Below are 27,442 nucleotides of genomic sequence, written 5' to 3' on the forward strand. Positions count from 1 at the left end.
AGGTGATTCTTAAGAAACTAAAAGCTTTAGAAACACTGTTATGGTTAATGATATAAAATACAGCATAGGTCTGAAAAATTAGGTCAGTTGAGGTCAGCTAATATATGCCTAGCTGGAGTTACATTTTTCTAAGTATAGATACCTTTCAAGTTAAATGTGGAGAAACAATAGAATTCTAGCTTTTTATTCCTAGTTCATCTCCTGTGGGAGAAGTTGCAGTGCTTGAAGGCACATTTTATCTATAGAAATCCTCATAGATGATTTTTCTGAGAGAAATAAGGCTGATTGAGCTTCTTTGTAGTTTGTAGTCTTATACTTTACAAAACTCCTTCGCGTAGTTTTCATGCTTAGCAAATGCTTCTTTTATTGACAGACATCCAGGCACTAAGTAGTGCATACAGTGGTTCAATGCAAGACTTTCTGGTTCTTGTTCTGGGGAAGATGCTGGGGTATATCTATACATGTGTGTATTTACATGCACCCACACATATGCTCAGACTTCTCTGGGTTACAATTGATATTTGTACAATATATTGCCACCCTTCTTTTAATCCAGGATGGAACTACATCTGTTTAAATAAATTAACATTCTTGATTTGTTAAGAATAAGTTTTGATGCCAGCTTATGGGCTGTTCCCCATGATCTTTCCTCAGGAAAAAATTACCCAGTGCTTTGAGTTTTTGTGTTAAGAGGTGACAGCTTCTCAATAGCCAGTCTTTCTTTTTTTGTTCAAGTCAACATCATTGACCTTCACACAATTATCTGTGTAACACATGTGTGTCATATATTACAAGTGGAAAGATGCACGTGACAGCAAGGTTGGAGGCACATAGAAGAAAGGTATAGGAGAAGCAATTTATAATTTTTAAAGTAATGAAAATCAGCCACTTTCAAAATAGAGGGAAATGCAAAACTGATGTTAACTGTATTTTGTTATAACATAAGTGGGTGGGATATCTTTTTCAGATGGATTTTCTGTTCATTTTTGAGAAGGTAATTAACACTGTGACAAGTGTATTCTAGGTCTCTCACTGCCCTTTTCAAGGCTGGTAAAAATAAGAAAGATTTAGAGTCTTCTGGTGCACAGGTAATATATGGACCTGATGCTTTCCTGGTACATGTGCTTCTACCACTTCCATACCTCCTAGGGTGACCAACTGTCCCTGTTTGCCTGGGAGTGTCTCTGCTATAGCACTGAAGGTCCCATGTCCTGGGAAATCCCAAAACCCTGGGCAAACCTAGATAGTCACCTTTAATTAATTCATATTCAACTTATTCTAATCAGACAGATGTTTTCTAATGTGATATTCAGTTCCATATGTATGATAGTCTGTTCTCTGATAGAAATCTATAGCTTTCTCCCTTTTGTTTTTTCAACTTGAGAGGTAGTGAAATTAGATCTAAATTTTGATCATTTCAGTTTAGAGCCTGTCTCATTGATACAGAACTTGAGTGCTGGAAGGATGGATCATCAGCATTTGCATCCAGCACTTTTTATTTTCCAGTTGAAACAATTGAAGCTAGAGAAGGTGATTGACTTATTGCCTAAGTTTACCCAGTAATCTAGAGATGAATCCAGAACTTAAACCCCAGAACCCTGACTTCCCATCCCATGATTTCTCAAATTTCTCAAATGTGCTCGAAAGGTGCCCTAGGATCCCAAAGGGGTAAATTTGCCTTGAGAAACTGAGCAGCTTCATTCTAAGAAGAAGCTGATTGACTTAGATTGTGCTCCAGTAATTTCTCCCTGAAATTCCTCTGAAGGAGACTATGAATTCATATTGAAGAACAGTGGCAGGGACTACCTCCCCATGGGGAGGCTGTCTCTTCTCGAAATCACAAACACTACATCATCCTTGAAGAGGAAGAGGTTAGTAAAAGTATCTAGTTTTAAGGAAAAAGTCCTATGGTCTCATTTCTGTTATTTCTAATTGATATTTTATCTTGAAATAATAAGCAGGAATCAGCATTTGCTGATTACCTTCTGCTGCTTAGAAGATGGGCACATAAATGTTAAAAGTTACTCCCTCTGTAAGACTTCCAGCACTATCTTAAGCCTATATTTTATTTATAGATTAAGCTCAATATTCTGAGCCAGCTTCCACACCTTCCATCTGTCCCATAATATCTCTTCTATCACATCAGGAAAAGGAAAACCTCTAAAAACAGAATCTTGATATTCAACTTGAAAAAACAAAAAGCCATGTTAATATTTTCATTGAGAGATGGCAGTCCTGCTGACTTTTTAAAATTAGGGCTGTTCTTCCAGATTAAGTTGCAAAATTTTTACTCACAGTGAGATGTTGAGCAAATCTTAAGACATACCAACAAACACTTAGCGTTACTCAATTAGCTGAGAACAAAGGTTGTTAGGGACTTTTCCCCATGTCTGATTTTATTTCCTTGACTAAATCAGTAAAACATTTTAGTCTATTATATTTCTGTTTCTTTATCCCACTTAGAAAAATATCCTGTAAACCAGCAATACTTAATGTTTTGAGATGACTAGGGCATTGAGGAGAATTTTTATTGTATCAGTACATTTTAGTCCCATAGTTTAAGAACAGTTACTGATGGATCTTTAGTTCTATGATGTCATCAGCATCAACCAATTACTATATAACTACCAATAACTAATTACAGTATTGTGTTCTCAAGATGAATGTTCATTTCAAGATTTCCAGAACAGGATGGTTTGAAGTAGTTCAGTGTGGACTAAGGCCTACTCACCTTTTGAGTAAGGATATCAGTCTTGTTAAAAAATAATTGCCCTGCGAAGATGCTTCTGGATGATTTCAGCCTTTAGCTGTTGAATCACCTCCAGACACCGTATCTTTGCTGCTCAAACACCATGGAATAGAGACAGCAGTGTGCTGTAGCTGGCTCATACTGGCTTGCAGGGGCCAAATGTTGACATATTTTCCCAAGTCCATATTCAGTGATGTCACATGGGTAGCTTGAAATCTGTCATGCTAGGAGTATTTACATGATGGAAATCAACAAACACTACAAATCAGGGGCACTCGTGCTGTGCTTTGTCTGAATTCCTGACCCATAGTATCCATAAGCTTAATAAAATAGGTGTTTTAAACCACTTAAAAAAAAAAAAAAGAATTGCCCTGTACAGAGCATGTGACTGCAGAGGGACCATTTGAATTAGTAACTGTAATCTTGATCATCACTTCTCTCTTTTGTTATTAAGGGAATCATCCAAGATGGGAAAATTATCTTTATGCCAAATGGATACATAGCACAGTGTCCAAATCTGAATCGCAGTAAGTAGCAACTTAAAGCATTTCTGAATTTTTAGTATTATATAACTTGTTGATAATATATATCAGAGAAACATGTCAGGAAAGATACACACAAACTAATTACAGTAACTTCTGAGGTGGTGGGGATAGTGAGAGAACTTATCTACTATCTTTGAATTTTTAAAAAGCTTATGCATTATTTATAGAATTAGACTTTGAAGGTAAGAGAAAGATTACATTAGCAGTTTCAGTTCTGTACATTGATACAGAAAGATATGCTTAATATTACATATAAAAAACCCATTCTTTAAACTTGACTTAGATATGAGTTTACTTTTTCCATCTTCTGTGATAATTCACATTTTTTTCAGTCACTTCAATAAAAGCAAGGGCTTAATTTTAAGTCAGAAATGTCATTCTGCCTTTCTTTTCAGTTAATCCTTTTTTCCTGTTCTTTTCTTTTCACATATTAGTAAAAGGAAAGGATCTAGGCCTGAAATCCACTGTGATTTCACTCCAATTTCAAAGTAATACTTAACCAGAAAAGCAAAAGCCCTTCTACATAGCCAATCAACTACTGTGTTAAAAATTTCTTTTTTACATTAGCACTGTATCAACATTTATTTTATACTTTCTTTATTGAGCTTGCCCAACTTGCAGTGATTTCTTAAGCCTGGTGCAAGGAATAATGGATTTACAAGAGCTTTTGGCCAAGATGACTGCAAAAGTAGGTATCTAAATTTCACTTGTGATGTTTCATTTCTTTCTCCATCCTATCTGGAATTTAGAGTGATATGCTATAATGGAAACATTTTTAGCCTTGGCATCTGCAATATGTTACTATAAAAATGGTTTATTCTTACTTGAAGTAGGACTACCTATAGTAAACATAATCATTTGCATCTTTGATACTATTGGGCTGTACCAAAATGTTTGTTTGAAAAATGGAAGAAAGAGGCAATATGTCTCATTGTGGATTCCCTGGGAGTGAAAAAGAAATTTGCCCATTAGCTATTAAACTAGTGACATTGTGAGATGATAAATGGTCACAGCCACTGCTTCATATAAGCTAATGCATTTTGGATGTAAGAATAATTGCCAGTAATCAGAAAGGGCAAAATAGCTATTGTTAGGGACAGATTACTGCCACAGGAAGGCATTATGCCACATTTTCAATATATGATTCATTTCAGGACTGTCCTGAGTTACATAGTAAGGAAGGCAATGTTTACCTTTCAACACCTTCAGTTTTATAATTCTGCCTCTTTTCCTCCTGTCATCCACTTATCAGGCATCTTTTGAGGCTGTGCCATTTGCCAGGCACTGTCAGGCACAAAGGTGACGGTGAACGGAACATGATTTCTACCTCAGAGGTATTCATGTTGAGTGGCAGAGCCAAAAATGTAAACAATTAGAGGCTTTAATATATATTCATCAAGTCTATATTCTTAATGAAAAGCCCTGAACCTTGTGGAGAAAGGCATTGAATAAATAGAAAATGGCTAATGCTGTTATGACACCTGTCCATCGTGGACATGAGTTCCAGCCTAGGGCGAAGACAAAATTAGGTTGGGCCTAAGAGACATTATGCTCAGTGAAAGGAAGAATTTTAATAACAGTGAAAATGACACATTAATCCTATTCCACCTGCAGCTATGACTGCTCCTTGCCATCCGCTATGGCACATGGGGAAAAATTGGTGAGAAGGTATTTGGGAGACAGGACTGTATTTTGGACCCATACCTTGTGCCGCTGAAGATAATGTTTCTATTTCAAATGTAATTTTTGGCCAAGTTCCTTTGTGATGGAAAGGAGAGACAGAACACTTTGGTAAGAGAGAAAACTGAGACTCTGAGAGCTGAAGCATTAGTTTTTCACTTCAGAGTACAGTGGAAATGTGAAAGGCAATTATTTGCCTTCTCAGCTTGTGGCATACAGAGGCTTTTATTTTATATCGTCCGAAGCAGCTTGATCTCCATAGTGTTAATTATATTTTAGCTTGCTACTAAATCTTTGGAACAAGAAACCTGCCACTCAGTCCAGGTGACTGCAGTTCCCAGCTTTGAGGATGCCCTTTTTTTCCTCATTCTTCCTATTGCAGAGAATGTCATTTTTCTCTTTTTAGCCATACATTATCTAGGAGCCACATTGAGCTCTGCCCTCAAAACATTATTATGTAAAATAGGCATTTGTGAGGCAGAAGATATCTAATTGTGGGCAATTGTGAGCAGAAAATGGTTTAACCCACCTTCTAAACCCCTCCTCTGGCACTTTGGAAGATTTACAAGTCTGTTTCTTCCAAACCGTGAATAGAATTATAATTAGAAAACTGACTACTTCCATTTTCACCACACAATTTTGGAATCTGTGGTAATCCAGAAGAGGAGAGTCACAAGCTTTTTTCTGTATAGGGCCAGCTAGTAAATTTTTGGCGTTATAGGCCAAGAAGCAAAATTGAGACTATTATATATATAGTTATTTAAATAAAACCATTGGCAAATATAATCATCAAAAAATGTAAAAATCATTCTTAGCCCACAGGCTATACAGAAATAAGTGGTGGGCCAGGTTCAGTCCATGGGCATTAATTTGTCAACCCCCTATCTAGAAGAAGCTGGAAAGTCACTCAGAGGAGACAATATTTATTGAGTGTTTACTCAATAAAATTAAAAATGCCTAATAAAAGTGAAATGCTTAATGTTAAATAAAAGTTAAAAGGTTTAAACTTTTGATGTTCCCCACTGCTTTCATCCTCACAACAATCCTGTAGCTAAGTGTGATTTATGAGCCCATTTCCCAGATGAGAAGACTGAGTTCCAGGAAAGTTGTATTTTTCCCATGAGAGTGGATGGCACAGCTGGGACTCAAACTCAGATTCCGAAAGTGGAATCCTGACTGAAAAAGTTTATAGTTGGAGGAGAGGATTAGAAAGAGACACAAAAGATATGAAGAAGGAATGACTGGAGAGAGGGAGATGGTTGCTAGCAGCACATGGCTGGAGATAACTGTGAGAAGGAACAAATGCAAGGAGAGGAACAGAGGGAGGTATGTGCAGAAGTACATGCTGGGAGTAAAACAGGAGCATAGAGCTTGCAGTGGCTCTTGGAGGGGGGAGGGCATGGCAAGACAGAGGCTCTTAAGTCTCCCTTTGGTTGCAGTTGGTTGGTTTTCCTTGGGAATATGTGAGATGGAGGCCTAGGTTCACATGGTGTGCACGTCTGCCGGGACCGTACAGGGCCCCCTTATATAAAGTGTTTTCAGATCATAGAGACTGCTCAGAATCAGACTGCAAACCTAGGAGAGACCAGGTGAATTCTTGGCAAAGAATTCTCTAAGAATTCTCAAGAAAGGCATTTCTCTCTAGCCAGTCCTGAGGTCTGAAGAGGAAAGCCATCTTTCTGTGCCTTGTGCAAGCCTTGTGTCATTTTTGCTCACTCATGAAATGAGGGTGCAGGGCCTTGGGGCCCCGTCTTCATGTAGGAGTTTCCTTTCAGACACTCCATCTCAGTCAGACCCTGTTCTCTAACTCCTGTTCCCTGCATCCTGTGTGGCCTTCAAGGTGGGAGCTTGAGGATTCATTGAGCTTTTTTCCAGCTGTAGCGTCCCCATATGTAAATGTGACAATTATTCTTGGTTTTATAAAGATCCCACGAGACCCAGCAAGTGAGATCAGAAGGTCTGGCTTGGTGCATGGCACACATGGGCATTCAATAAACTGTAGCTGTTTGTTAATTATGCAATGTTAAACCTACAAGAAAATAAGCCGCTATGGGAGGAGGACCCAGTGGTGTGGTGCCACCATGCCTGGCAGAGGCTTGAGCTGCTCTCAGGGCCCTGGTCTAGAGCTAGGTGTCAGGAGGTCTTGGGAAGCAGCAGAAAATCCCCACACCTGCCTCACAGTGGAAGTCGCGGAATCCTGCCAGAGAGCAAGTCCAATGCCCAAGCTGGCAAGGAGCTGGTAGCCAAAATCAGATCAAATCAAGCAGTTACAGACACCAGAGCAGCCCCAGGTTCTGCTTAAGAGGGTTTGCTGTTCCTTTTCTCCTTTCAGAGTAGGGGCTGATCCAGAGTGACTATGTATGCCCTTGCTTGATACAGAACAAATCATGGGAGCAGCTTGCGTGTACCTTCAGGTGACAGGACAGAGGTCAAGGCACATAAGAGCCTTCTTGAGGAATCCTGGCAAAACCATACTTTTTCAAGGCGGAGTAGATGTAGGGAAGTGGCCCCATCTCCTTCCTGAAGGAGCTGATCCTCTGGCTTACTCTGGAAGTTCTCGTAGGTAGTCTTGACTTGCTGAGGACCACCCACTGGCTGGAGCAGGTACACTGTTGTAGCGTCAGGCTCTGTCGCGCTCTTGCATCCCACCTGTGCTGTAATCGCGTTCTGCTTTCAAGCTCAGGAAGAAGAGATGCTGGAGACTGGGAATTTCTTGATGACTACTGTTTGAATCTTTGACAAATCTCTGTATGCAAATTAGGCAGCACTTGGCGTGGCGTTTCAGCTTGTACCATATTTAATTTTGAGACTTTCATTGTTTCAAGAAGCTCCATAGTGATTTTTCAATTAAGCTTAAAGGTTTAACACAATAAAAGATTTTTTTCCCCTTCCACACAACAATGCCAAAAAGTATTTCAAAGAGCAAGAAAGGCAATCTACTACACAATTAATGTACTCAGATCCATTCATTGACCTCTTACTGTGAAAAAGGCCTCTGCTGTCTATCTTCGAATGTATAGTTAAGAATAAATGATTTGGTCCATGGTTGCTTAGATAAATGCATGAACAAAGGTAAGACAGAATTGAGATGTAGATTTAACACTGTATCTATTTTGGATTTGTAGGCATTTTCTTGGAGAAAATGGCAGGTAGTGTAGAATAGCTTTTGAAAATTAATTTGTATAAATTCAGCATGGTGATACCAATGACAGAAAATATAATTCATTTTTTTGATTCAGAGTTGTTTTTCTCCTGTATTGGTGCTACAGGATTTAGCAGGGGAAAAAGTAAGGCAAAATTACTTATTAAGTGCCTTTGAAAAATTAGCTTTTTGCCTTAAAATATCTCTTTGTCTTTGTGTCTTTCTGATGCACTCTTCTTGTCACAGAGATTAGGGCTTTTCAATGTTGTCAGAAAAGGCTAAATATATTAAAAAATAGAAACAAAGTCCAGAAGAGAAACATCAGCCCTGAGAATGGCTTCCATTGTATTAAAACATAGGCTTCCCTTGGAATTGAGTTTTGTAGGTGAGCATAGCTCAGCTTTGGTGGACAGGACTGAAAATTGACAATATTGCCTGGAGGCAAGTTCTTGGGTTTCCAGGAAACTTGGACAGACATGAATTGCCTTTTGGGCCATTTAGTCTTTAAGAAGTTCCTTACTTGACTATTACAGATACTTGAGTTGCTCCAGATTTTCAGTGAGACAGGCACATTTTCTCTCACAAACAGATATCCCATTCTGAGCCATTGTTAGGAGGAATGCAGATCTAGTTCACCTCTTTCTTTTTCACTCCAAGGTTCTCCATCAGTCACTACTTGTTGAAACTATTGGGACTATAAAAATGAAATAAAAGTAGTGTGTGATAAATCACCACCTGTTTTTTTTACCTTTTACCTATATATGGTTTTAGTCACATGACCTCACCAAACTCTTGGAGAAGTGTATTTTATCTGTGTTCCATAAAGAATTCCAAAGAACTTGATTACCATAAATTCTAGAAATTCTGTGGTTAGGCTAGAGATTGAAATGTAAACTGAAGTTTTGAAGATCATGCCTATTATAAAAGTCATAGGAAGGTCATATTTTAGGTACAGTCAGCTCTTGTTTCTTTGGGGGCTTGTCTGGGATCCCATTTTATCTTTTCCCTGCCCATTGGTAAAAGGCAGACAAGGAACAAGTTTCGTTGAGAGATTTCAAAAGCTTGGAGGAAAAGGGTGAAAGGGATGACAGAAATCAATTCCACATGGATTGGAATTCCGTAAGGATTCCATTACCAGATAGTAGTGCTGTTATGAGCAATTGAGAGGAGCATGTGTGGAATGGAACCACAGTTAATGTAGAAGGATGGTAGGAGTTGTCATTACCCAGGTGCGACCATTATATCCAAAATGTGAGCCTGAAATAGCTTCAGTCAGATCAAAGGTTGATTTGATTTCCTCTGTGGGAACAATACGCAAAGCTTGGAGGTGTAAGTATGATTGAGGAGGAAAAGAAACTATTTGATGACTTTTTAGGAAGTGGTTCTTATTTTTCAATCAAGGCAGTCTCCGTGTAAGAAAAAGGAAAGAAAGGTAATATTGCTACTTGTTTGAATTAACTTTAGTGTGGATAGGAAGAGATCATACCAGCATTCAGTGTTTTTGCACTATGTTTTTGAAGGCAAATGAGTATGCTGCATGGAAGGTGGTCAGGGAACCCTGTCACCAGGGGCTATTAAATGAACTTGGGGGTGCTGAATGTGGTCAAGAGTGGGTGTGAGGCCAGGATAACTGCAACTGGATGAAGAGAGATTAGATTGGCTCCAGGGTGGGTTATGAGGCAAAGCTAGTAGGAAAAAGGTGAGAGATTTCACAGCTGAAACCAACAGATGTTTCAGACAGGCAGAGTTAACGGAAAAAAGTAGTTTTCCGTGGAAGATAATGAGTGTCCCATCTCCGTAGACATGCAAACAGAGGCTGGATAGTGACTTGATGGGATTACCTGGGAGGACATTGGAGATTCTGGGATTAATGTTATCAGTTGGATGACCTACAAAAGTTTTTTTTTTTTTTTTTTAACAAAATCCTGGTCCCACTTGAGAGTTTGGTTGCCTATCCTGACCTTTGTCTGAACACCAAAGTAGATTCCTGGGCATTCTGTTTGGGGCAGCTTGAACTGGGGGGAAATTGGATACTCCTATGACTTTCCCATTTTCTGGCCACAGTTCCCCAGAACTTTTCATAAGAGAGCAAACAGTGACTTCCCAGTTTGTAAAACATGAAACCCTGCTTAGTGTGTGAAGAACAGAGTGGATGGTGGGAGATAAATGCAAGTGCACTGGTGTTCCTGATTAGGTCTCCTGTAAGCATTTTAATGAGTCCTTGAGAATATATTCATTATGAGTGTTTCCATGTGAGCTTGAGCTGAAAGCATACATGTTTATGAACACCCGCGAGGTCCCTGAGATAGTTTAATGTCTCATTTGGCACTCATTAGACCATGGGAATCAATATGTCTTTAATTTAGAATGATTCCACCTTGTGTAAAAAATTTTTTTTTTTTTTTTCAAAAAACAGATGTGGCTTAGAATCAGTGAGCTTCTCTGAATTTTCTCCTCTTATTTTTCTTCTTAATGCTATTAGCTTTGTTAGGACAATGCAGTTGAATTACAGGAATTAAACCTAGTGACTCTTATTTGCAGCTAAATTATGCCGAGACAAGACTCAGTCAACTGGAAAATTGTCATTGTGAGAAGACCTGTCAAATGAGTGGTCTGCTCTATAGGGACCAAGACTCCTGGGTAGACGGCGATCACTGCAGGAACTGCACATGCAAAGTAAGCCTTTTTGTAAAAAAAAGATGTTAAAGGGGCAGTTTACTAAGTATTGTATATTCTGTTTATTATGTAACGCTTACTCTAAGAAGTATTGCTTTTTTGCTGAATGCCTACTTAACAATCAGAGCAATTGTGAAGGGAAGCTGGAAAAGTTTGATTTCACATTTAACTAGTTAGAAATTAAAATTTGCTTTCCCTTGACAACACACTTTAATATGATCTGATGTCATTAAGAAGCTTACTGTTTAGAGTTGGGAAGATAGAGTATCAGGGAGGAAGAGACTCCTTTGATTTTCAAATAACTGAATAGTTAGTTTCATTCACAACGTTTCTCTGCTGTCATAGATTTTAAAGGGCGGTTTAATTAGATACCTTGTAAAATATAATGAAAATATCTAGAAACTATTATCTGTTTCAGAGATTTGCAAGACCCTCAACTTTCAAGGTTGCCATTGTTTGTATATTCCATCTGTTTCAGAGAATTACAGGAGACCCCCAAATTAGTATGTAAGCCCTGTTCAGTTGAAATTATTTGATAAATATCTGAAGAATGCCATTGTTTGGGAAAATACAAAATGGATCGTTAGAGCCTCAACATGATTGACAGAGTCTGTAAAAGGTGTTATTTATGTTCTTGTAAAAATAGGCTTTTTGTTTTCTGCCTAATCTACTTATCCCACATAGGCAGGTGGAATGAAGCCAGTGATGTATATCAGAAAAGTAATTGAGGTGGCATGGGTTCATTCGGGCTGCAGAAATACTTTATTTGTGGTCCTGGAGTGGACTGGGAATTTCTTACATTGCTTCCATTTCCCTGATGAGGTTTCTGGGATGAGAGGTGAGGTTCGTCCAGAAGGGAAACTTTCAAAGGGCATTTCTGAGATTCCTTTCCCTGTCCTTCCTTCCTTCCGCAGAGCGGCACTGTGCAGTGTCGAAGGATGACTTGTCCTCCCCTCAGTTGCTCCCCAGACTCCCTTCCTGTGCATATTGCTGGCCAGTGTTGTAAGGTCTGCCGACGTAAGTACCGACTAAGGGTCAGAGTGGCCCTCTGTGCTTTGAGATTTGTTTTTTCTCCTTACTTTTAAGGCTCCAACTTATTAAAATTGATGAAATGAAACCCTAACAGTTGATATAATAATAAATGTATGTTAAGAGCTGCTGTTTAATTATCTGTGGTGTGCAAACACTTCATGTAGGCTATTTAAAAAAAATCCTCATATCATTCCTCATGCTATTACTCTCATTCTATGTAGAAGGAATCAGGTTTACAGGGAGTAAGTCACTTATCCAGGGTCAAATAACTGGTAATGGGTGGCACTGATCTGTAAAGTGATAACTTCAAAGCTTCGTGTGCTTTGGTCCCTCTCATTCAGAGTACTCAAATATAAGGCCAAGTTCTGTGTTCTGGCTTTCTGAAGTCTTGGCCAGAATTCCTGTTACTAAAAGGACTTCCTTAGTAATTTTGGGATGAACTTTAGTTAAAAACTGCAATAATTTCCTTGAAAGTTGGCTTGTCCAAGTTATATAGTGATTTAAAAATCTTCTCCCTGTGTATTGCAAAGGACACTATTTCAAGTGAAATAGTGAAATGAACATTGAGTCAAAAGGTAAGAGTAAAAGCTGTTGTTTGGAACACCTAGTATGTGCCAGTTCCTGTGGTGAGTGCTTAATTTTATTGAATCCTCACTGCAATCTTTTAGGTGGGGATTATTATTTATTTCTGTTTTTAATTGATATATAGTTGACCTACAATATTATATTAGTTTCAGGTATAAAGTATAATGATTTAGTAACCACCAGTTTTTTTTTTTCTGTATTTAAGTCTGCTTCTGTTTTTGTTGGCTTTTTTTTCTGACTTATTTCACTTAGCATAATACCATCTAAGTCCATTCATGTTATCCCTAATGGCAAGATTTCTTCCTTTTTATGGCTCAGTAATATTCTATTCTGTATATATACCACATTTTCTTCATCCATCTGTAGATAGATGGATACTTCTGTTGCTTCCATATTTTAGCTATTGTAAATAATGCTGCAATAAACATAGGGATGCATGTATCTTTTTGAATTAATGTTTCTTTTTGTTAGGGTAAATATCCCTAAATAGAATCACTGGGTCATATGTTATTTCTATTTTAAATTATTATGGACCTTTCATACTGTTTTCCATCATGGCTGCACCAATTTACCTTCCTACCAATAGTGCATGAAGATTCATTTTTCTCCACATCCTTGCCAACTTTTGCTACTTCTTGTCTTTTTGATACTAGCCATTCTGACTGGTGGTAAGGGGATATCTCATTGTGGATTTGATTCACATTTCCCTGATGATTAGAGAGAGCTGTTGTGTATCTTTTCATGTTTTCCAAAGAAAACATCTATGTGTTTTCTTTGGAAAAAATGTCAGTTCCTTCTACTAACTTAGGGCTTTGTTCTATTTCTAGTTCCTTTAAGTGTCAGGGTAGATTGTTTGAAATTTCTTATTTCTTGATATGGTCCTGTATCACTATAAACTTCCCTGTTAGAACTGCTTTTACTATGTTCAAAGATTTTGAACCATTATATTTCCTTTTTATTTGTCTTACAAGTTTTTTCTTTTAATTCCTCTTTGATTTCTTCATTGAACCATTGGTTTTTAATAACATGTTGTTTAGCCTCCACACATTTATGGTTTTTCCAGTTTTTTTTTCTTGTAATTGACTTCTGTTCATATCATTGTAGGTGGAAAAATGTGCTTATGAGATTTCTATCTTCTTAAATTTGTTGAGACTTCTTTTGTAGTCTAACATGTGATCTATGCTAGAGAATATTCCATGTACTTGTAAAGAAGGTGTTTTCTGCTGTTTTTGAATGGAATGTTTTGTATGTATCTGTTAAGTCATCTGGTCTAATGTGTCAAAGCCACAGTTTCCTTACTTATTTTCTGTCTGGATGATCTATCCATTGATGTCAGTAGCATCCTTAAGCCCCCTACTATTATTATACTGCTGTGTTTCTCCTTTTGTGTCTGTTAATGTTTGTTTTATATATTTAAATGTTCCTATGTTGGGTGCTTAAATATTACAAGTATTATTCTCTTGTTGGATGGATCCCTTTATCATTAAGCAATGTTTTCTTTGTCTCTTGTTATAGTCTTTGTTTTAAAGTCTATTTTGTCTGATACAAGTATGCTGTCACAGATTTTTTTTTACTTCCATTTGCATGGTCTTTTTCTATCCCTTTACTTTCAGTTTTTGTGTGTCTTTATGTCTGAAGTGAGTCTCAGCATAAAGATGAGTCTTGCTTGTTTTTTAATCATTCAGTCACCCTATGTCTTTTGATTGGAGCATGTAGTCCATTTAAATTTTAAGTTCTTATTGATAGGTATATACTTCCATTTTGTTAATTGTTTTCTATTTGTTTTTGTAGTTAATTTCTTTGTTCCTTTCTTCTCTTGCACTCTTCCCTTCATGATGGCCTTCTTTAGTATTACAGTAAGATTCCTTTCTCTTTATTTTTTGTGTATCCATTATAGGTTGTTAGTTTGTGGTCACCATGAAGTTCATATATAACGTCCTATGTATATAGCAGCCTGTGTTGCTTGTTGTGTAAGTTTGGACACATTCTAAAAGCACTGCATTTTTACTTTCCCCTCTGTTTTATGTGTATGATGTCATATTTTATATCTTCCTATTTTGTATTTTATAGCTGTAACTGATTTTACTACTTTTTTCTTTTAACCTTCACACCAGCTTTATAAGGGATTAACTTCCTATCTTTACTAAATGTTTGCTTTACTAGTGAAATTTCCTTTCATAATTTTCTTCTCGTTATGGGCTTTGCTTGCCCATTAAAGAAGTCAGGTGGGGGTCATTATCCCTGTTTTACAGGATGCTTAGGGATGTTAATTTACCAACATGGTGAGGCTGGTAAGTGAAAGAGGTGAAATATAAAACTACTTCTGTCTGACTACAAAGCCTGTAGTCTTTTCTATAGAAAAGGAGAGTCTAGAAGTACAGCATTCTAAGAATAATTTTCAAAATCATTTTTGTTCCCCAAAACTACCAACATTACTATGTCTTCGAAACACAGTGGTCTAGCTTTTTGCCATCATGTCACCTAATATGACAGGGAAAGTGGATTAGTTGGTCTAGTCAGACCAGCCTACACATTTCTTGCACTCTTTCAAGAAGAATTTGGGAATATTCCTTCTTTTATGGTTGGCACTGTGCACCCATCATTCTGGAGGGCATACTTGAAGTTCATCTAAAAAGGGAAACTTTGTTTCTGTTCTAATTACTTTTGGAAGTCAAGTCTGGCAATACAGATAAGCTCAGGTGCCTAGATGTTGAGATTTTATATTTTGATCCCATGATGGAAAGGTAGTGTTCAGTAGGTACAGATAATTTTTTCTAATTTTTATATTCTTTATAACAGAAGGGGAAGAGGTTGAAAAACTATTGGCAATTTGTTTAAAAAATTAGATTTTTATTCCATTCTTTTGAGTTCCCTGGACAGCTCTGTGAATGCTCTAAGAAGTTGTTTGGACATGGAAGAGCAGATGATTCCTTCAGTTGTTTGTGTTTAAACCTTTTGATTTTCTAATTATAAAATCTGTGTGTTTGTTGTATAGCATTTTAAATCACAAAGAAGAGTAAAGGTAATTGAAAAATCTCTCATAATACCACCACTTAGAAACAGCCACTTCTGAAATTTTAGTTGATTTTGTTTTTTAAAAATTTCTACTTTGTGTACAGTTGAGATCTTATTGTCAAGATGAACTTTATCCTACTTTTTTGGCTCACCATTATCACTTAAGTGTATTCTTATGTTTTAAAATCCTCTTTATAACCCCATTTTAATAAGCTTTATAGTGTTCCATTATTTGGTTATTACATAATTTATTTAACTAGTTTTCACTATTACAAATTACTCTCCAATAACATGTCTCATGTAGAAAACACGTTTTTGTATTTATATTCTCAGAATTCTGCAGAGTAAAGGAGTGGGCCAAAGACTGACATTTTCAAGGCCCTTGATATATATTATCAAATCATTCTCTCACTAGGAGTGTGTGAGGCAGTCATTTTTCTTTATTCCAATTCATTTGAGAGTTGTAAGTTAAAAAAAAAATATTTCAGAAAGTTACCCAGTTTTAACAAGGTGCTGACACCCAGGCTAACTAAAATGTGGGTGTGCTTTTTGTCTTGTATGGAATTCATAGCAGTTTAGGTAGGGCGTACTCATTTTCTCAACTCTGATTGGTAGTTTGAAATGTTTGTAGCTTAAGAAAATGGTAATTCAAATAAATTAGGGTTTTTAACAGAATATTTATTAGCAATTACCAAGTGCTGGTGCCTGGAATAGTGATAAACAAGCCCCTTCGATTTTGGGGGGCTCACTTTCAAGTTAGATATGTGATTTACAGTGTCCAGAATGGTAAGTGCAATCACATTGGGCATGGGGATGGGGCATAATTAGAAGACAGATGAATGGCTTGTGGGAGGGTGTTCAGGGGAGTAGGGGATGTTGGTGGCGGGCCCTGGATGAATTGAAGCCAAGCTAAATGTTTCTAGCCCCCTCGAAGATGACTGTTGTTGGGTTGAGCAGTGGGATGGAGGGCAGGAGAATGAGGACTGATGAAGCAGAGTTCCAACACTAGTTGGTAGAACTTCTAGAAGTTTCAAGTATCTTCACATCAGAAAAAGGATAGAGAATATTTATGTAGGTTGTCTCTTTAGATAAGGGTACCTAAGCTACCCTCTGGGCTTGGGTAAAGCAGTGTTCTGGGGACTCTGAGAAGAGGTATGGATCCGGCTTAGGCAAAAGGAGCCAATACATCAGAGAAAATCGTTTTGTCTGCTAGGTGTTCGTGCCCCCGTCACGGCCTCAGGATCTGCAGCGCTTGCAGACGAGGGCGTCCACTTGCAAATAGGAAGGACTTGGTTTAAGTGTTTGTGTCTCGGTTCATGGCCTGAAAAAAGCAGTTTGTCCTTCTGTTTTGATCGAGAGGCCCAGACATTCGGGCTGTCTCTAAGAACAAGGTGGATTTCATGGCAGAGGGTCAGGACCTGATACCAAGGCGTTCTTCTGTTTTGGAGGCATCAGGGAAAATTCAGGAGAGCCTTTTGCATTCCTAGCTGTAGGCATGGGAGTTCCGGAAGTGGTGTGGGAGTGTCATTCCTCAAGCATTTCTTGGGTGCTTGTTCTATTGTATTAGAATCACCTGTTGAACTTCTTAAGCTAGAGGTTCTCAGGGCCCTGCTCTGACCTGATAAATCAGAATCTCCAGAGAGTGGTGTAGTGGAATCTGTATTCTTTTGGTAGATGAATTTGAGAAATATCAGAGATGAGAGAGAGGGAGGAGGATGGAGAGGAAATCTTCAGCTATGCAAAACAGCATTTGCAAAGAAAAAGATGTGGTAGAAGGAGAGGGAGATAGTCTGTTTGATAACCAATGGTTCCTGTAGGTGATAAGTTAAAGTAAGAAATAAAGTAAGAGAAGTAAAGTAAGAAGTTAAGGTAAGAAATAAAGCTGCAAAGGTGGTCTGGGGATGGGTGATGCTAATCATGTTCCATTGAATTCATTCAGTCATCCTTACTTAGGTTCCTCTCTCAGCATTCTCAGCAGTGTTGACAGTATAACAGCGAGCAGGCCCATATGGATCATGCAGTTCTGTGGAAGACACTGTGTAAAGCCCTTTTACGTGTATTAATTCATTTAATTCTTTGAACAACTCAAAGGCATAGGCCTACTATCGTCATTTTACAGATGAGGAAGTGGAGCATGGAGGGGAGTAGTAGTAACTTGTCCAAGGTCTTGACTTTGATGGAGCCAAAATGAAACCCAGGTAGTCTGGCTCCGGAACTGATGCTCTTAACCTATCTCCCTACCCTCTGCTGTCCATGGTGATGAATGCACCACCTTGTTACAACACAGAGCATTGTGTAATGTGTGCATGATGCAAGAGGTAGAACACAGAAGGGAGTGATTAACTCTATTAGAAACTTGTGTGTGCATATATTAGAAAAACTTCGTAGTGGAATAGCTAAGTAGGGTGTTGACGAATGAATAGGAGGTTGCCAAGTGGACAGAGTGGGTAAGAACACACCTGCCAAAGGGAATTTCATTTGCAAAAATCACAAGTAAACACAGTATTTGTTTTGGTATTCAAAAGCAAGATTTTAAAGTAACATGAAATAATCAAGGAAGGGCTTTTACAAAGTCCATTTTATCAAGAGAAGAGACAGGGTGGCTGAGTATGGAATGCAGACATATTTCAGGTGAAGGTGATAAGGTCCATAGGCAGGCATTGCCTGGGAAGATGAAAAGGAAGGGATGGATGTGACAGCCAAAGACCTGGTACATGAGTAGAAACTCTAAGCAATTTTATTTTTTTTTTTGCACAAGGCAGTTGAATCAGAGACAGAGCATCTGTATGGGAGAAGTTGCTAGGTTTGAACAAGAGCCGGTGGGAGACTCACAGTATGATTAACAGAAATAAGGCAGGTGGTAGAAGCAGTTCGGGGGAGTGATACATTCTGTTTGCTGTACGTGGTTTGCAGATGCCTGAGGGACAACCAGCTTGATGTGGGCGTCTTGCTCAGAGAGGTGGTATCTGAAGCCAGGTCTGTGAATCAGCTTTCTGAGGGAGGATAGATCCTTGGGGCTTCAGCCTTTCAGATCTGCCACTCTCCTTTAAAGCGTAATACAGGATGCTGATTTTGATATTCTAAGCTTCTGAGTGCCAAGAGATGGCTGGAATGTGTACACAGATAGCTAAATAAAGACAGAGCAGCCTCATATCCACATCTGACAGGGGTGCCAACTCAGACCTGATGAGTGTTTATTCAGTGTGCACCCAGATGGCAAAAGTGTCCAGTCATTGCATGAGAACAATCAAGTCCGAATTTAAAGGGCCTGATGTCTGTGGGTGCAAAAAGATACAACTGCGTAACTATTTCTCTAAATCCCCAGTCTGTTTCTGACATCATGAAGTGTATGTTGGCATCTGGTTTCAATGTCATGGTCTGACACTGTGAAATATTCTAGTATGCATGTCCCCAAGTGTGATGTGAAGGGCTTCAGGCATCCATTTACATCTCTACTCATACTGAAAGCTGCTGGACTGGAGTCCCAGATGTCCTCGCCAAAGGCAGCAGGGCCCAACTCACCTTATGCCTGAATTTCCTCAGACATCAAAAATAAGCCTGTTGACTGTAGATCCAGAGGTTGGATGATGTGGACTGATCTTAGGTGTGTGGAGGGTGCTGGAAGGATGGAGGGGCACTGTCAGAGAAGTGGGTTGAGAATGAGAAAGCAGGGGGAATTCTGTTGACCTCCAGTGGTGACCCCGAAAGCTGACCTAAGATAATTTAGTTGATTGTTGCTGTTGTGATCACACACGCATCCTGCGTGAGTGCCAGAGCTGCCAGTGGCCAAGGCATGCAGCCTCATGTTGAAATCATTTGCAGCCCCGAATTGCACCCTGCTGTGTAAGGGCATAAAGTTCAGTGGTCATTTAATTTTTATACCAGATGGGTGGGTTTGAGGGATGGATGTGTGCCTGTCCTGTGTGGTGAGAATGTAAATAGTAAGACATTCCTATCTCAGGAGGAATTCTGGAATGAGTCTGAGAGGGAGAGCAAGTTGGCAAATGTCTTAGGTCAGGGTAGCAAGTGTGCACTGTGTGGGCGGCAAGGGGCAAAATGAGGAAGAAAAGTCTTTGCTTCCCAGCCTGGACCAAGAAGCAGGTGCAGATGGCAGATCTGACAGGAGTGCGTTTAGCAGATCTGTCTCTCTGGAGCAAGCCATCTCGCCAGTGTGGCAGCAGCTGCGTTTGGGAGTGAGAGAGTTTATTAGACAGGAATTCAGGCCCTTGGAGATGTGATCTCCCCATGCAAGTAAATTGGGGAATCCAGGTTTATCATTAGGACCAGTGAGTCAGATCAACTAATTTATCAAGAAAATTGAGGCATTAAAGATGAGAAGGAATAATTTTTTTTTCAATGAAGGGAAGAACAGGCTGATCTAGAAAATTGTATTGATTCTTTACTTTTGTCATTGCTGTTTTTGTTTTAAAACCCTTGCTATATGTATGTTTGAAATTATATCAAATAGCAGAACTCTTACCTGGAAATTAAGAAATTTGAGTGGGTTTTGCTATTGACTGAAGACACATTAATTCTAAAATTACTTATTACTAACAATAAGCCCAGAGAGACATTGAGCTTGGGGCTGGAGATAAAGATGTAAATAGACATAGTCCCTACCCTCATGGAGGGGTTCTGTAAGGGTACAGTTAGCAGGGGATATGTGTAATGAAATGGGCAGTTGAGATAAAATGTGGTATGTGCTGTGTTATGGTTAGGTTCATAGTACAATGGGAGCCCAGAGTGAGGGCAGTTGACCAGTGGTTGATGTCAAGAAGTCAGGCCTAAGTTGAAACTGATGGGTATATAGGATGGGAGGTTGCCAGGAGAAGGTGAAAAAGGCTGAGTGTATCTGGAGAAGAGGACAGTGTATGCGAATGACAGAAGCAGGAGAGAAAGCACCGTTAGTGTGTGTGGAGGTGTGGATGTTTGAGTGGGTGATTGAAGGCATGGGAATGGATGAACTATGAAGCTTGAGAGAGAAGGAGGAGCCACATGAGTGACCTTGTGTGCTGAATTAAGGAATTTGGACCATATTTTTCTTTGGACCTATATGTTGAGGGCATTAGGAACCCATACTGGTTTTAAAGCAGAGCCTCATATCTGCACTTAAAATATGTCTGCCTGTTGTATGGAGAAGGACTGGATAAGACTGAAACCAGAACATGGAGGAAATTCTGGTATACCAAAGAGGAGACATGGTGGTAGTCTAAACAGAGACAGTAATAAGTGGTGTGGAATGGACAAGAGTAGGGTGACTTGAGAAGCTTGTTGGAGCACTGCTAGGATTTGGGTACTGATGGACGTGGAGTTGAGTGAGAGGGTGTGGTTAGAAGGACCCCGAGTAGTGGAGTGTGGGTGCTGGGGTGGATGCTGGTGCCATTCTCCATGAGTAGATTCTAGAGCAGAACAGATTTGAGTTAGAGGTGAGCTATTGCAGACTGAAGGGGAGATTTGCTTGTACTTTATTGGGAAGTTGACCGATCAAGATCAGTTCTGGAGTGGGAGTAAGATAGTGAAGGAAGCAGAATTAGGCAGAAGATTGACACAATGTAGTTAAAACAAATACCTCAGAGAGTTCTGGAGCTGGAATGACCTTTCAGAGTTATCTCTAGTTGAGGCAAGAGGCCAGGACTTTGTATCACCATTATCAGCCATTCACTGAATGTGGGCCATCCTGGGGGACTTGACCTTGGGTAAAGTGGTTCTCTTCAGTCAAGTTCTAGATCACTTTCAACTGAGAGATATTGGTTGTTAATTGTCCCAGCAGCTGCAGGAATGTGTCCTTTGGCCCTCGAGGAGGATTTGAGTAGCACACCACAGCACCCACTGTGGAACCATGATATTAAGCCACTCTTTCTAGGTTTTCTTCTTCCTGTGGCTAAAGAGAGAATCGGACAGCTTGATTGCTAAGTTCCCTCATACTTGGACGTTCTGTGAGAGTTGGAAGAGTGTAGTCCTGGGAAACCATCAAATTTAATTAACTTTAAATAGGTTTTTAATAGGTACAGAAATGGAGGCTCTGAGAGGTGAGGTGACTTTTATAAGGCAGTGAGTTAGTGGTAGAGATTCTTTGATTGCATGCTTTCATTTCTCCTGAGGACTAGAGCTAGAAGGTCCTCATCTGTGCAGGAGAAGAGGTGATCAGGCCTTCACTTCTCTGTTCTGCTGATGTGGCTGGAGAAACTGGAGAGACACATTGGGTCATATCAAATTAATATATTCTGCACTTGCTTAAAAGTGAGTCAGCAAGCTGACTTGAAGACTGAGTCCCAGTGAAATCTAAACTAAGTGTTGTGAGCTCTGTTTATGCTTCTCTTCACTTTTCTGCAAGGCCTATCTGTATTCCATGCCCTCCCGATGAGTCTGTTAAGCTCGCCTTTCCAAAGGCACTCTCTCTAGTACATTGATATAGCATTTTACTGGCTTGGCCTGTATTTCTCAGTTGTCTCTGAGCTTTTCAGGAATAGATGGGCTAATGACATACACTTCCCATGATTACATGAGGGAAAAATGTCACCCTTCTGCACTGTGGTTGAGGTTCTGATAAAATGGAACGTATATGAGTCCCCTTTGACCTACTGTGTTCTGTGGAATCTGTTGTAGTTGGATGGCACCTCTGAGGTCATTTTGCTGCATAACATGACTAATCCATTTTTCTGTTTTATTACAGCAAAATGTATCTATGGAGGAAAAGTCCTTGCAGAAGGCCAGAGGATTTTAACCAAGAGCTGTCGGGAATGCCGAGTAAGTTTCAATCTTGCGGTCCCTGTCACTTGTAGGGGATTAACAGATAGATAAATGGGCTTGGATAGGATTATGAAGTGAAGCATGTTGAACTGAGTGGGTCTCTGGGAAGAAGGGTTCTGTGGTGGCCTGGAGTATAGGGTGGGGAGGTCCCAGCCACTGTCACTGTGTGGTTAGCCTGTGGTTGGCTGTGGCTCAGGGAGCCTTGGGAGAAGTTATTAAGGGAAGGATGTGAGAGGGGGAAGGGAGATAGCAGCTCCCATGAGTCAGGAGGTTGGCAAGTGGCCCTGGGGAAGGGCTTTGAGTTGTGTTGGAGAAATGACTCTGTGATACTGACTATGGACATGCCATCTTTACTCCCAGGTATCTGATGAAATGTTAGAATATGCATCTGTCTCCCGCCTGCTGCCTTCCATGTATTTCTTGGAATAAGATGTGTAGAACCAGAGGTCTTATTCAGTAATCATTCAGCAAACAGGCACTGAGCAACTGCTTTGTACCAACCTTACACTAGATTCTGGGTATGCAACAGTGAACAAAAGTTCTGTCTTCATAGAACTTTCAGTTTAGTGGGGGAGACAGAAAATAAATATGCAGTATATGCCAAATTCTATGTAAAAAGCACAAAGTAGGATGCAGGGATAGAGTGCTTTGAGGTGGAATGGGTGGTCTGGGAAGGGAGGGAATATTTAAAGAGTGGTGGATAAAGTGTGGGAGCTAGCCTTGTAGTTACATGGGTTCGATGCTATCCGAGAATGCAAGAGCGAGATGGAGGAAGGAGAGGCGGGGGTGGGGGTGAGGGGGCGCAGATCCACGTTGGTCCATTGCAGAGCACAGCTGGCTTTGTGGGGCATCTCCAGAGAGACTGCCTGGAGTCCCTGTGTCTCAGAATAGACCATCATCATCTTGGCATGTGCTGATACCTGTGTCATTTCATTTGCTTTTCCTCACACCTCTGGGGAAAAGAAAGGAATGTGTTTTAAAGAGTGAAGGGAGTGAGGCATTTAGAGACCTGTAGACACTCTCAAGGAGCTTGAATCCACTTCTTTATGGGGTTTGGGGGAGAGAGAAGGCTCTTTCCTGCCTCTTGCCTCTCATTGGCCAAAACCTGCCCAGGGGTTACCTCCCTTGAACCTCCCCTATTGGATTTCCCATTCCCTCTGTCTTGGCTGCCACTGAGAATGCCAGAGACTCTGTGGGTCCCAACAGTTTGGTTGGTAGGCAGGTATGGTGGTCTTTCTGCACTAGTGGGTACGGTGTAGACACTACCTAGTCTATGGCGGAGGCAGGGATGGTGTGACAGCAAGGGCTGTGTGATCTCGTGACCAAGACAGGCTCCTAGATCTGAGAGTTGGGGAGTTTGGGGGCTGGTCTCCAACCAAGAGTCAGTACGTCACTACACATGGATGTTAGGCAGATTAAATGAGATAAAGCATGTGAAGAATTTGGTAGAGCGCTTGTCACAAAGTAAGTCCTCAGTAAACATGAACTTTTCTTATTCCACATGTCCATACATGTCCTCCCTGAATGTGAGACAGATGTCATGTTCTCTGTATATTGTTTCACTGTGGGAAGGGAGACGATTTGGATTCTAAATCCCTTCCTGTTTTCTCCTACCTCAGGGGAAGCTGGGAGGACTGAAGGTGGTTTTGTGTATTCTGCCAGTGATCCCAGTATCTTCCATGTATCTGTCACTTACAAGTAGCAACCTCCGTTACATTTTGAAGCAGTGGGTGAAACTTGCAAGGGTCACAATTATGACTCGATTTCTGTTATTAGGGAGGATCAAGGCAGACACCAGTTGAGATCTCTAGAAGATAGGGGCTTAGATTTAAATGCCAGCTTATTTGAATAGCACTTATGATTGTCATGACACTTTGTAGATGCTCCATACCCTTTAGTTCATCTTCTACTGTTTTTGGTTTTACAATTTAGAAAGAAGTTGGGGCATACAGATTATTCTCTTTGCACAAGTGGTTTGTGTGTATGTGTGTGTGTGAATAATTTCATCCTCTTTGTAAAAGTTACTCATTTATTTTCTTTCTATAGTTATTTATTAAATGGTTACTGTGTGTACAGAAAGAAGGGTTATGACAGTACCTAACATTTCTTGAGCATTAGTATTTACTGGACACTATTTAAAACATTTCAAAGATATTATTGCATATAAATCTCATAATAACCCTATGAGGTAGCTAATGTTGTTATCCCCGTTTTACAGATGGGGAAAGAGAGGCACACAAGATCAAAGTCACATAGCTAGTAAGTGAGCTACCTAGGATCTGAACCTGTGTGATCTGCCTACAAAGGCTCCTCTCTCTCAGCCTCCCTGCTGCCACTGCTGATGGTGTTAGGCTTATTTGGAAATAACTCTCATTTCTGAATTTCAGAAGGGTAGATTCAGAAGGATTAAATTACCACTTTTCGGTCTAACAATACCAGATTGGTTAGGGTATGTATGACTCATTGATTCCCCTGATTAAGGTAGTAGCATTTATAAAAGGGGATAGAATAACCTTGGGACACACGTAATGGATGTTGTCAGCAGGAGAGAGGGTGATGGGTGTAGGTTGGGTGACCTCAGGTCCCTCCCCGGCAGCCTTTCTCACCATGTTAAGCCCTAATGCCCTATAACACCTGTTTTATGTAATGAACTAACTGCTTGCCTAGACATCTAAAATGGCTTTACATTAAGTACTACTCTTGGGGGAATTGAATGAATAATTAAATAATTTTCTGTGTTCTGTGATTCAAATCCAGATCCCCAATTTACAAAAGGCTGCTTGGAGATTCATCCATTTCCATTTTCCTGAGACCCTTTTAAGGCTTCTGTAACACCAATAAGACAAGAAAAAACTTGTTTAATATATTTTCACCAAGTGTTTGTAGGAGTTAATGTATGGATTTTTAAAAATCAAGATGTATAAACTCTTCTAACAGTTCTGCTCAATTCTATCCAGTTATTATATTGTTATCCTGCAAGATTTCTTTAGTACAACAACAGTTTTTAGACTTGAAGTTTCAAGTTTTGTTAGTAGAAATTCAGGCTGAAGCACAGTGATTAGTGAAGACCTTGAAAGCATTAATATTTGACCAATGACATGGAAACAGTCTTTCTAAATGAGAAAGAATAGAAGAATTGTATTTTTCTACCAACAGGGGTCATAAAATAACATACCATGATCACAAGGATTTGAAAATGTTAATTATCAGGTACTTCTTACTAGAGATAGTTTTGAAAATAAAGTTAAAAAATATTTGTGCTTAATTATGTGGCTGGACTAAATGGATTTGGTGGCACTAATGCTACTGTAATCATAGTTCTTAATATCTTCAAATTCATGCAGAGGAGTTTGTCTATTTAAACTTTCAGAGTTATGATCTTACTCATTAAATATGTTAAAGGTTGATTAGAATTGTCTGATTGATCCAGTTGAAGCAAGCCCTTTTTATAAAAAAAAAAACCTTTCATGAGTGATTATTTAAGCTCTAGCATTTTTAATTTTTTTTTTTTTTTTGCCAAAGCAAATATATACTCATGATATAGGATTTAAAGCACAGAGGGAAAAATGTAAGGAGGAGAATGGGAATCCTTCCAGAATCTCACCTCCTAGAGATCCTCTCTTTTCACAGTTTGATTTTAGACAGCAAGAGTGAAATTTATCTTAGTGACTTGGTTTGGGTTCTCTTAGATGCAGGCCATGAGTTAAGGGTTTCAGTACAGTGATATTATTAAGGTAGTGCTCTCAGGAGAAACCAGCAAGGGGGTGGGGGATGCAGAATGGGGAAGGGCAAGGAGCTGAGCAAGGGTGTGATTTGAGATGAAAGGCAAGATTCCATAGCCTAATTCCACCAGGGGTTCTGGAGCATAAGTTGTTGCCCAGCTGCTGTCTCCCTTCAGGGGAAAAACACCTCCCCTACCTGTCAGTCACAGGCTGTGGGGGTGGGTGATGGGGACTTTGTAGGTAACTTCTGGATCTCTGCATGGACAAAGTGGCTTTAGAGCCCAGGGACAACCCTGTGAGGGTGGCAGGGTGAGCCATTAGCAGCAAAGCATTCAGGACCTGGGGGATGCGCACCCAACTGAATACAAGGGCTCCTACAGGGTCTGCCAAGGGAGGCAGTAGGTAATGATTACATGTATGAATATTGAAGGGTAGAAGTAGGGCAACAATGCTAAGTGAATAAGCATTGTATTTTCCTTTGCCTTTAGCTTATGTTCCTGATAGTAAGGTTATTAACATCTTTCAGTTTGTAATAATTGGTTTGATTCCCTGTTGCAGAAATTAAGGTACAAGTGATAGATAAGCACACGGACCTCAAGACCTGTGCTAACCCAGTGTGGCCTGGATTCAGGGATGAGAATGGAATGTAGCTAAAGAGAGGCCTGTGGGTGAATAACACGATCAATTCTCCGATCTTAGGACCAGTTTTCAGAGAGTCAGGAGCAAAGCAAGGGGTCTAGGTAACTGGGGACAGATGGAGAACTGAAGGACAAAGGGGGAGAGAAAAAACTATACAAGGAGTGCTAGAGGCTGGACTGTCTGGGCTGAAAATTATAAGAAAGGAGAGGAAGCTGTGGTGCAGGTTTCCAAGTGATGAGTAGTTGGAAATCAAATTTACCATTTGAAGTTATGCGTATGCTCACATTTAAGAATGGAAGTGACTGATAGAAAGGGAGTTCCTGCCAAACCTGTGGACCAAGAGGCCATTGGAATGATGGCCTCTTGGAGACGGGAAACCCAGTGTCATCCTATCCAGCTCCATTCTATTCTCTCATCTCCGTTGAGAATTACCTTATAGCCTTAAATGGGACACTCTTTCTCAAGCTTGCTTTTTGGTTGACTTAAATATCCTCTTAAGAATGGGAGAGAGAAACTTAACATTTTAGATAAAATAAGGGATTCTCAAACCTTTTTTTTGTAGTAATAATGGACTATAAAAAAATTCAGAATATAACTAAATACAGATGCTAGTAATGTCAACAAAGAGGACCTTTGGTGAAGTGAGATCATAAAGATTCACCTGCTGAATACTTAAAATTTTACTGTAAGCAATTATATATGTACCTAGGGAAAATCCAATATTGATCTAACCAACCCTCTTTCAGCTCATTTAAACCCATATACCTTGGTTCTTGTCTGTTTCCTCTGCTGGGAAAGTCTCTTATTTCATATTCAAGTTTCCTCAAACGTGGCATCTTCTTAAAATCTGTCCCCATCTGGGCATAATTAGTTATTCTCCTGTGACACATTATCATACCTTAAATTA

At 39.6% G+C, this 27,442-nt stretch overlaps 1 protein-coding gene across 2 annotated transcripts in view; it reads left to right on the plus strand.

Moving 5' to 3' along the window:
* Positions 1–27,442, plus strand: part of NELL1 (neural EGFL like 1) — an 812,822-nt gene that overhangs the window by 178,345 nt on the left and 607,035 nt on the right. For both annotated transcript variants that reach the window (XM_036932730.2, XM_036932731.2), the window contains exons 6-10: positions 3,204–3,276; positions 3,900–3,982; positions 10,658–10,792; positions 11,707–11,809; positions 22,098–22,171. In XM_036932730.2, the coding sequence (XP_036788625.2) occupies positions 3,204–3,276; positions 3,900–3,982; positions 10,658–10,792; positions 11,707–11,809; positions 22,098–22,171 (468 nt within the window). The remainder of the gene's footprint in view (positions 1–3,203; positions 3,277–3,899; positions 3,983–10,657; positions 10,793–11,706; positions 11,810–22,097; positions 22,172–27,442) is intronic.

Source organism: Manis pentadactyla, chromosome 9 (assembly GCF_030020395.1).
Source record: "Manis pentadactyla isolate mManPen7 chromosome 9, mManPen7.hap1, whole genome shotgun sequence".
NCBI classification, from domain to species: domain Eukaryota; kingdom Metazoa; phylum Chordata; class Mammalia; order Pholidota; family Manidae; genus Manis; species Manis pentadactyla.